Source organism: Poecilia latipinna, unplaced genomic scaffold (genome assembly GCF_001443285.1).
Source record: "Poecilia latipinna isolate Pla-1442-1.1 unplaced genomic scaffold, P_latipinna-1.0 Scaffold4959, whole genome shotgun sequence".
Classification (NCBI taxonomy): Eukaryota; Metazoa; Chordata; class Actinopteri; order Cyprinodontiformes; family Poeciliidae; genus Poecilia; species Poecilia latipinna.
The window spans coordinates 1-10,037 of NW_015117575.1; the positions used below are offsets into that span (position 1 = coordinate 1).

General features: G+C 39.6%; 1 protein-coding gene across 1 annotated transcript; it reads right to left on the reverse strand.

Moving 5' to 3' along the window:
* Window positions 1-156: 156 nt before the first annotated feature.
* Window positions 157-9,608, reverse strand: LOC106943182 (calcium uptake protein 3, mitochondrial-like). The gene is made up of 5 exons (XM_015026527.1): window positions 9,257-9,608; window positions 5,373-5,520; window positions 3,888-3,919; window positions 3,283-3,361; window positions 157-329 (listed from the first exon to the last, which is right to left on the reverse strand). Exons 1-5 carry the CDS (start codon window positions 9,590-9,592, stop codon window positions 172-174), a joined length of 753 nt encoding a protein of 250 aa, XP_014882013.1. The 5' UTR covers window positions 9,593-9,608; the 3' UTR covers window positions 157-171.
* Window positions 9,609-10,037: the final 429 nt, after the last annotated feature.

Here is a 10,037-nt window from a genome sequence, read left to right on the forward strand (position 1 = left end):
TTTATGACTGTGTTTATTTAAAAAAAAATATGGTCAGACGGTATTTTGAAAATGAAATTATAAAATATTTGCTGCAACTACAAGCCTCATCCTGATAAAAGGCTTCAACAAAAAAAAATGGAGAAACTACAAGTTTTGCATGTATATCATTTCCCTTTCAAATAGCAAAAGTCAATCTTGCTGCAAGATCGTAACTGTGGGTAAAAACCAAGTGCCATATCTGATAAAAAAAAAGGAAGAATATAGTGAAAGAAGAAGGCAGAAGGCCTGAGCAGACTCACTTGTCAGGATGCAGAGCAGAAACAGATACTCCGTGTACGAGATGATTCCTAGTGATGAGATCAAGACAGGAAAGTTAGGAAGGTCACATTTAAGGCATTTTCTGCACTATGTTTACAGAAGTTTAAAGCTCCTGGATCTCAGGGCCTCACACACAGCCGCACACACTGACGCACCCTTAATCCTCCCGGCTGTGGAGATAGAATCTCAAAATGTGTCTTCTGCCAACCGAGCCACCAGCAGCCATTTGGCCCCACACAGCGTTCACAAACGTATCCAGCAGCAGACACGCTTGTTTCTCTGTGAATGTGTGTGTTTGGATAAGTAGGTGGAACATAGCTTAAGGAGTTAGATTTTCTCTTCCTCTCACTTTTTTGTGTCTGATCGCTCAGATAGATCGGAGTGACTCGCTCTCCCGCCGGCGTGCGTGACGAGTGCGTGTGACGGCGAGCATGACACCGGTTGGGAGTCGGAGTGTGAGCCTTGTGTTTAGCTGAATCCAGACTGCTTTGTGTGGAGCAGCTGGTTTGGAACCAGACTCGCTTAAACCGGCGCAGAGCCGGACCTGGAAAGACCAGAATGCTGCTCGGGTTTCTGCAGACAGCCTGAATGTTTACACTGCGACACACTCACGAATAAAGAGTTCAGCAAATCTTAATGAAATCATGATGAAAGGCATAGGACTAAAAATAAAACTTACATGCACCTAAATAATCGCTCACCTAGTTTGGTTTAAAGTTTACATTAATCGTATTTCTGGCTCTCGACAAGAAAGAACACTGTTCTTTGAAAAAATGCCACAGGAATGTCGGAAATAGTGCCACATACTAACAATTTTTCTTTGTACTGATAGTGAATTGGAAATTTTAATATCATGACAACCTTAGCAGCAACAACAGAAACATAAACTCTCCTTTTACAGGAAAAAAAAAAAACCTCCAACAGAATCTGGCTCAGTGTGAGCTGCCATCTGCCACAACTCGCTGAACACAGGCCATACTGTACATCGCTACAACTAGTGTAGACAGTGCAGCTCCTGCAAATACCAAACTCTTCCTTTCGCTCAGTAAATCTTAATAATTGTTCAAAAGACAAATAAACCTGGAATCCAAAGACAGAATCAAGTGTAAGTTCAAGCACCTCATTGATTGTAAAAAAGCTAATTGTTTATACCTACATATGATGAAACTTCTTTAAATTCTCCAAATTTTCCAGTGAAATTATGGTTAACGGAGAAAGTTTCAAGCTTTTTTTGCGAGCTCTAGAAAAAACAAATTCTGTAAGTGCTCTGTAGCATCTTAGAATAACCTCAAAAGACAAGGCAGAAAACTGCAAAACTGTGAACTACAGCCATAGATACTAACAGTTCTCCAACTATTTACATTTAGCCATATGCATCCTTTATGTTAAAGTAGATTGTAAAAGTAAACCAGCCCAATTTCACATTAGCCCCAACAAATTTCCCCTTTTGCAAAATGTCCTTTTGTTAAAGGTTGAGGTTAGAAGAAATGGGACCTCAGACTGCTCACAAGAGGAATTTGCATTAACTCAGACTTGTATGTAAATGTGAAGCCTGATGTAGTATAAATACAGAAAAGCACTGAAATAATGAGCTGTGGAGCTGAGTCCAGCCAACACTGTGCAGTATTACTTGTCTGAATTAGTCAGATACATAGGAATCCTAATGTATTTCCAGAATTCGGTGATAGCAGTCTTTGTGTTCTGCGGGATGTAGCATTAAGTGTCTTCTGCCATTTACAAACACAGATAAATACTCATATGTAGCTTACACAACAGAAAGTTCTGAAATAAAGCTGAATTACATCAAGGTAAATTACCAAAATAAATGTTTGAAAGTAATTAAAGTAAATTATGTATTATTATTAATGATTGTATTTTCAGCTTTTCACATTCCTCAACTTCGCTACATCCCCATATCATTGTGATGATTTTTTTTTAACTTCTTACCCTCATTTCATTGTTTTCTACACTTTCAAGTGAAACTAGTCCTCCTACATGTGTCCCTTTAGACCAAACCAAACCCTGGTATAAGATACAACCTGAGCATAATTTTAGTATCATTAGAGAGGAAGTGAATCACACATGGCATGTTATTTTTAGCATCTCCCTGAATGTGTGTGTTTCAGTGTAATTATCACTATGGGGAGTCGGTCCCTGACTGTGCTTTCTCTGTTATCTGCTCCTCTAGCAAATGCTTAATTAGGGCAAGCTTATTTCTCATCTTTCACCAGAGGAGAGGAAAGAAAAGGGGGTTGATTTTTTATTTTTTTTCCTTTTTCTCGGCAGGCTGTTTTGCTGAGAGGAACAGCATGATGACAACCTGGATTAGTGACACCTACAGTGCAACAAAAACTCACAAGCGTCATTTAATCAGAGATTGAAAACGAAGCCCTGTGCCGTGTTAAAAAGCAGCAAAAAAAACAAAAAAAACTGAAGGTTTCTCTGATTATTTTAAAGATCTTGTCCTAAAGTCATTTGATTGTTTTTTTTGTTCAGGCAGCGTGGATTTCAACAAATAATTAATGAAAATATGCAACCTCGCGTGTTATGTAAGATATTCCACTAGTCGTATTAAAAAACTGTCTTTTTCTTTTTTTTTCTTTTAGGAACAAACGAACTAAAGAGGCATCAAGAAAATAAATGTCTGGTGAAGGAAAGTGGTGACTTTTCATCTTGATCAGTGAGCAGCCAATTGTAAATACAAACAATTCAGTCATTAAACACACTACATTACGCACTACAAATTACATTAAGATTGAGAAATAGAAAAACACCTAGCCTTATTTATATATTTTTACAAAACAGAGAAGAGATTTGTAAATCGTAGCGCCTGATTTACAAAGTGAAAAACATTAATGGTATGGTCAGCTGGGTGGGAATTTGTGCACTTTGTACATCAAAAAAATAGATGAGATGAAGATTTGAGCTATAAATTCAGAGAAGTGATGAACTGTTTGTATCCACGTGTGTGTGTCGGCTGACCTCTTTCTCTCAGGTTGCGGAACAGTTTGGAGGATCCTCTCCATACGGGAGGAGTATCTGACAAGATTTTCTCCAGTTCCTGACATAAACACACAAAAAGAATGATCAAAATCGCTAGACACTGTAAAGACACAGGGTGCCATGCTCTAACTTGAACTTCATGAAGAAATAATGCAAAGAGTTGGAAAGTTAAATGTCCCATGCAATGGAAAACATATCAGGTAATTTAAAATGATGACTTCAGTGCATTCTAGAGAGAATCAGAAGTTAATCCAAGAAATGTGCGGAGCTGTAAGGAGATAAGGATTTTTACTTGTATCTTGAAATGTTGTGAAAGATTGAAAAGAGCCATGACAACAAAGCAAGAAAGATAAAAGATAGAACCAGAAAACAGGAAAGAACATAAAATAATTTGCGGAAATTACAAAGGACCTGCACATCCTTGCAGCTTGTTTGTTCAATACATGTACAGGCGCTGCAAGTCAAGCTTGTTTAGCTGAAAAAACTATGCAGTGCGAAGAGAACAACAGCAGATGTAACATGCAAAAGATGTTTGCCTGTGAGGAGAAGCAGGAAAAAGGAGAGATATAAAGTGTGTTTCCCACCTGTTTGGTCAGGGACCTCCATGGCCTCTTGTCTGCCAGAGAACAAGACAAAGGAGGAGAAAGACGAGAAGAGTTTGGGTGGGCTTGGTCAGATAGCATCTGTATGATCTAGAAAGGGGTCCTAATGTGCAGGGTACAGTCACAACACACACATCTACAAACACACACACACACACACACACACAGTGTGTATACACTCATCATAGCAGATCCCATTTGGACTGTCTGAAGTAGTCCTCACCTGCCTTTGTAGTATGTGGAATGTCCCTGTAAAAGCACATACTACTTTTGTTCTGTTTTATACAACAAAGTTCATCTAATTCAACTTCAAAGGGGGCAGAGGATGGCGGCTGCTGACAGGTTACGAGCGGCCGTATCGCATGACAGCCGAGATGTAAACACACACATACAGGTGCACGGTTCTGCACGCTATTCAATCATGACTGCTGCAAAAAAAAGAAAAAAAAAAGAAATTGTTTCTGATTGCATCAGCGTGCAATCACATTTCCAAACCTGGAACACTCAAGCTTAGCCCACCAATTTAGATATTTACAAGTTAAGAGAGGGAGAGTACATGAGAGCGAATGGAATGTGTGTCTGCGTGCGTCTGACTAACATTAACCTCAGACTAAACAAAAGCTGTAAAGCCATCTGCTTTGAGGCCGGCTGCTCAGACCTAATCTGTTACAACTAGCAGCAGGCTGACAGAATCGGCAAAGATGTGCTCATAAACCGAGGGTTTTTGACGGCCTTAGAACGTGGCAAAATAAACATGTTAAATAAATCCCAGACACTGATGGAAACAAAACAAAGATCAGTAATGTGAGGCCTATAAAATCCTCTGACGAGTCAGTGAATTTGAGCTCATTTAAAACTAAACTACAAGTCCAAATAAAGGTAGCTAACATGATATGAAGCACAGCTTCCATGACTTATGAAAAAGAAGCATGTGATCAAGTCTTGATTGATTGTGGTTTTCCTCAAATTCAAACAGGCTCTGGTACATAGTACATATTTATACCCCACTACTGGACGAAGGTAGGGCTGGGTAATAAATCGATTTCAACCAATTCATTGTATTTTTGGTTTTTTAAGGTTTTGCGAACACTCAAAGTAAGTCCGGTGAACCTTTGGGTGTAAAGAGTTGACGTTAATCGAATAAATTAAGTGGATTTAACTTATTTTTTTAACACAATTATGACTGTCACTTGATTTAAAAATTAGATTAAAGTCTTTAAAAATGTAATCTAGTTAATTTGAAGTAATGGGAAAGGATATTATGTGACAGTGGTGATAAATCAACGAGGCATCCCAAGACGCGGAGGCACCAACAGCTCATCAATACTTACCTCAGAAATATTGTTTTTTGATCTTAAACCAAAACATCTGCCACACAAAACATAAGTTGGTAAGATCTTATGCATGTGCACAGCGGTCATATTTTTTTGAAAGCAAAAATATGAAACATGAACAACTGATACACACTTCTTGGTTCGCTCATGGTAACGGACTCGATGAAGTTCTGTGGAGTCATGTACAGCTGTCCTTCGTACTCTACAGAGCTGAACATCCGGAAACGATGCTCGTGGGACGACATGTAGACATCTCCATCCTCAAAGTCAAATGGACGTGCCTGCAAAACGTAAAACCAACATTTTTACGTAGATTGTACAGATTTACATCAGCAGTTTGATCAATATGCAAGTTATTTGAATGTGAGTATCATCCGATCTCAGATCAACAGATTTATCAGATCAACATATTTATCTGCGCACCCCTAATATGAAAAGCATAAAATAGTCTACACTACACAGTATGCATGACCAAAGTCAAAATCCTCAGTCTCAGTTTGGTTGAAGTGAACTCTGGCACAGTTTGAATGCATAAGTGAATGCCAAGTGGGCTGGTGATCGCTCCAGAAACAGGAAGTGAACTATAGCACAAGGCATTATGGGTAAATACAACGAACGCAAATGTACTAGCACGAGAAATATTTTGTTTTCTTTTGCCAAAGATAAAGGAGAAATTCTATAAACGCTAAAATCTAATGCCTCTCAGTTATTGTTCAGATTACATGATGAAGAAGGTTGCCCTCAGTGTCTTCTTCAGAGATTTTTGTGTTGTTTCTTTTAGTGGCTCTTGGTGCAGCGCCACCACAGGCGAGGGTGGAAATAGGTTTTTCAAGGGTTGGGTTTATTTGACACAGTGCAGTGTGAAAGTGAACCACACCAGCTGAAAATGTAACAAACGTTGCAACTTTGATTCCCAGTCAAGTGTACCAGACTATCAGGTGTGCAAACATCCTCAGACAAAAATGTTCAAAGCTTTTTCTACAGATCATAGCATTTTCAGCAGTCCAGGAGAAGCTCAGGTGAATATTAATAGGTCGGCTTTACAAACTAAAAACTCCTGTTCAGTTTCGTCAACCCGCCTCCTAAGTCTCATGGACTTCAGCATCCAAGCCTCTTCCTTAATGGTGTACTTTAATAATGAGCATATCCATCTATTCTTGGCACCAAGTCTCGATTCAGCTCTCTGAGATTATAAATAGCATCAGCTCTTCTGCTACAACTAAACAAGAGAATACAGGCACACACAAACACACACAAGCCGGTACTACTTTCTACTTGATTGGTCTCTCCGTCTCTCCCTTTCAGTACAGACCTGTGACTTCAGCTGGATTAGCTGCAGAGATCCACCAAGAGACTGTAGCTGTGCAATTAGCAGAGAGGTTTCCATATTTAAGCTTGTTTGAGTTTGTGCTCGGCTCAGCAATCATCCTAATGAGCATGCTAGTTCATTCATAAAGCTTTGATGCTTCCTTTACCAAACGAGCTCTAGAAGGCGCGAGTAAGAGATGAATAGTTGATTGTAGGGAAGTAACTGTGATGGAGATTAGGAGACTCTGCACCCGTGGGTTTGACTTTCACTAATGAATGGAGTTTTTAAAGTTTTCCAAAGGCAACAAGGCTTTACATCCCATGCCGCTCAACATGACATAGAAGCATGCAGGCTTCACTGAGAAGAGAGAATTATTCATTGGTAAGGAGCATCGACTGGACTTCACATGGTACACTTTGTTCTTGTCTAGTTATGTATCCACCACTAAAACTGCAGCTGATGTGTTGCCTGCTTCTCGTGACTGCACAGCAGATGCTCCAGGTGTTTTCCCCTTTGGCATCTGGGTGTCTCCCCTTCACAGCTGCAGCGTTTTATTTTCTCCCTCTGCCGTTCTCAGTATCGCTTATAAACCAGCCCGTGTTCTAAATAAGTATTTTCTATAAACTACCCCGTTTAAATCCAGTTGTGTCAGTGCGATTACAAAACAGAGTCACCTCAAATTCATTTCTACACTACAATGTAAAAGTATTGATGTTTTCTACACTACAGCAGTTAACTTCATCTTAATGTATTGTGGTTTTATGTGAAAGACCAACAACAAAGTCCATAGTGGATAGTCATACGTGTGGTGTGTTGTTTATATAGTCAGTACTTTCACTGAAATTACAGCTGCAAGTTCAAATAGCAGTTTAACCTTAATTTTAGCTTTAGCTGCATGCTTAGTGTTAGTCTTGTGTTCATAAAAATAAATTACAACTGACAGAAAATATTTTAAAGACACTTTCTTTAATTTCAGTTATTCCTTCTGGGAGTTGACCTAAAGTCAAAGTCCACAACATGATGGGCAAAAAATGGTTGGCCCTTAGCAGGCCAACATCATTCTGAACTACAGAAGCCCAATGACTGAACTGGAGGCGGGGGGGGGGGTTCAGATTTTCTAAAAATAACATTTTTATAAACAGCAAATTCAGTTAATCAATAAAATCGACTTGTTTTCCAGCTCCAGAACCCTCACAACTGACAGGGAAACTGCTTTTGAAAGATCGGTTGCCCAGACTACCGTCAACAGGTCTGCAGCTGATTATTGGTTAGACACTGCATCCCTCAAAAACAGCATTTCAGTTGCTATTGACATTTTGTGAATTATGACATTTCCAGGATACCACTGAATACTTATTTTTTGTTGCTCTTTACAACATAGTCATAGCTTACTATTGCAGTTTGATAGAGTAAAGCATTAGAATCGCCCATATTCTAATGAAAAAATCATGATGAAATCTAACAAAAAGATTCTGACAATCTTTTCATTGTCAGAATTACCTGACATTGAAAAGATTTATTTAACTCAATTAAATAGTTATTTTTGTTGTTTTTTGTTGTGTTTTGTGAAAATTAACTGATTTGATATGCTGTGCATCAGCTGCAATCCATAGCTTAAGTAGCAGGTTGATTTTACTCCTGAATATATGAAGGAGTTGTTCATAAAAGTTGAGTCTTAGATCACAAGTCTAAGTCAAGTTTTAGTGTGAGTAGTGCAGGGATGCAACTTTGCATTTCCTGAGGTGAATATGGACACATTATAGCAGATCGCATCACCACTGTTAAATGCAAAAAATGCTGACTAAAAATAATTTTTACGTCATAGATTTGGCGCCCCCACTGGTGCAGCGCCCCTATTCGTGGCATATAGTTTGTGCAACTGATTAAATCTGACAAGCATCTAAAAGTCAAGTCATCTTCTCTATGAAATATAATCTTATGTTTGATGACCAGGAAAGAGTCAAAAGTGCCAGAAATACTGCTATGCTACTGTAAAGCATGGCAGGTTATAAATTTATTAAAAATACATTTATTTATAACTTTTCACAGGTCTTAACGTAAAAAGGAGGTTAAATTTTAATCCACACAATCGACTCCCGACAGTCTTGAGCTTCAAACCTACAGTCTCAGCAGCAGGACCGTGATATTTGTACATTTTTTTCCTCTTTCAGATAAAATTGTCTTGACAAACATCATGTTTTTATTTCATTTTTAATTTTTTTTTAAAGTGTGGTGTTTCCATTTTGAACATTATTGTGTTTACTAAGATGTGTCGGGTTGTTTTTATCCGTCAAAGTGTCACGAGCGCAGCTGCGCAGTGTGACGACGGTTGGAGCGCGTGTTGTCATTTCAGCACCAGAGCGAGAGGGAGAGCGCCACTCCTTCCTCTGCAGCCAAACAGTGAGCGAACTGTTTCCACCGTGCGTGTTGGAAATAAATGACACACTTTACCCACCCAAAAAAGAAAGAAAAAAAAAGCTGAGGGAGAGAGGAAAAAACATGGTAACTGCTAGGAAAACCAAAGCGGGAGCTGCGCGCGGAAGGAAGCATGCCTAGAATACACAACACTTGACTTGTTTTCTTAATGGGGTCTCTCTCTTTTTTCGCCCTTAGAGGGGCCCTTGTGTCAACAGAGATTCATTTTTACGTCGCTACGTGTCACAACAGCTAACCGGCTCGCTAGCTGCCTTGTTTTTGTAGCCACGTACCTTCTCTTTAGCTTCAATGGTGGGGATGGACGGCAGCGGCAGACCATTGATGCTGCGTCTCATCATCCTCTTCCTGTCGCTCCACATTTTGTTATAAAAGTACAGAGTCAGGACACCTCCCGCTGCGGCACACAGCCCGGCTGTCAGACACCTCCGAGTCCGTCGTCCGTTCAGGCTGGGAGCCCCAAGAAGCTCGCTTTTAGTCGCAGACCAAGGGTTCAGTTTGCCGGCCAGCGCTGCCGCTCTGCGGAAAGCGGCCATTGTTGCCGTCAGTGCTGCTGCTGTGACTGTAAGTTTAAGGGCAGCTCGAGACTGTCGCGAGTCGACCGGTCTCATCGCGAGATGATGGTGAGGCCGAGAGCGAAGAACTCCTAGCAGGGATTTGATGCTTGACTGAGTGAGAGTGAGTGATTAATCTAATTCACTGTAAATTATTAACGCATATGCGAGGTAGATTGACTGTTGTTGGTTTGTCTTGGACTTTACAGAAAAGCACAAAACTGTCTTAAAACTGAAATCAGTGAAAAGTACAATGAAATACAATTGGAACAAGTTTATGTAAACCGAATAACAACAGAGACACACCTTTTTTCACATTGTGTGAAATTAAATCATCAGACCAAACGTCTGTTATTTTATTCCAGTTAGAAAATCTATGTCTTTTATTTGCTAAATATCACAACAACGAGAGAATAAAGACATCAGAAATATATGAATGTCTTCAAAATTAGAAGTTTGCATACAGAATAATGATGATGTCAGGGACTCGGAAACTCCTGAT

What these genes read in the sequence shown, in the direction of transcription:
- LOC106943182 (XM_015026527.1), bottom strand. Translation starts at nt 9,592, where the DNA reads ATGAGACCGGTCGACTCGCGACAGTCTCGAGCTGCCCTTAAACTTACA. An exon ending in CCATTGAAGCTAAAGAGAAG is followed by an intron (nt 5,521 to 9,256) that starts GTACGTGGCTAC and finishes TACGTTTTGCAG; the next exon opens with GCACGTCCATTTGACTTTGA. An exon ending in CCGCAACCTGAGAGAAAGAG is followed by an intron (nt 330 to 3,282) that starts GTCAGCCGACAC and finishes TCTCATCACTAG; the next exon opens with GAATCATCTCGTACACGGAG.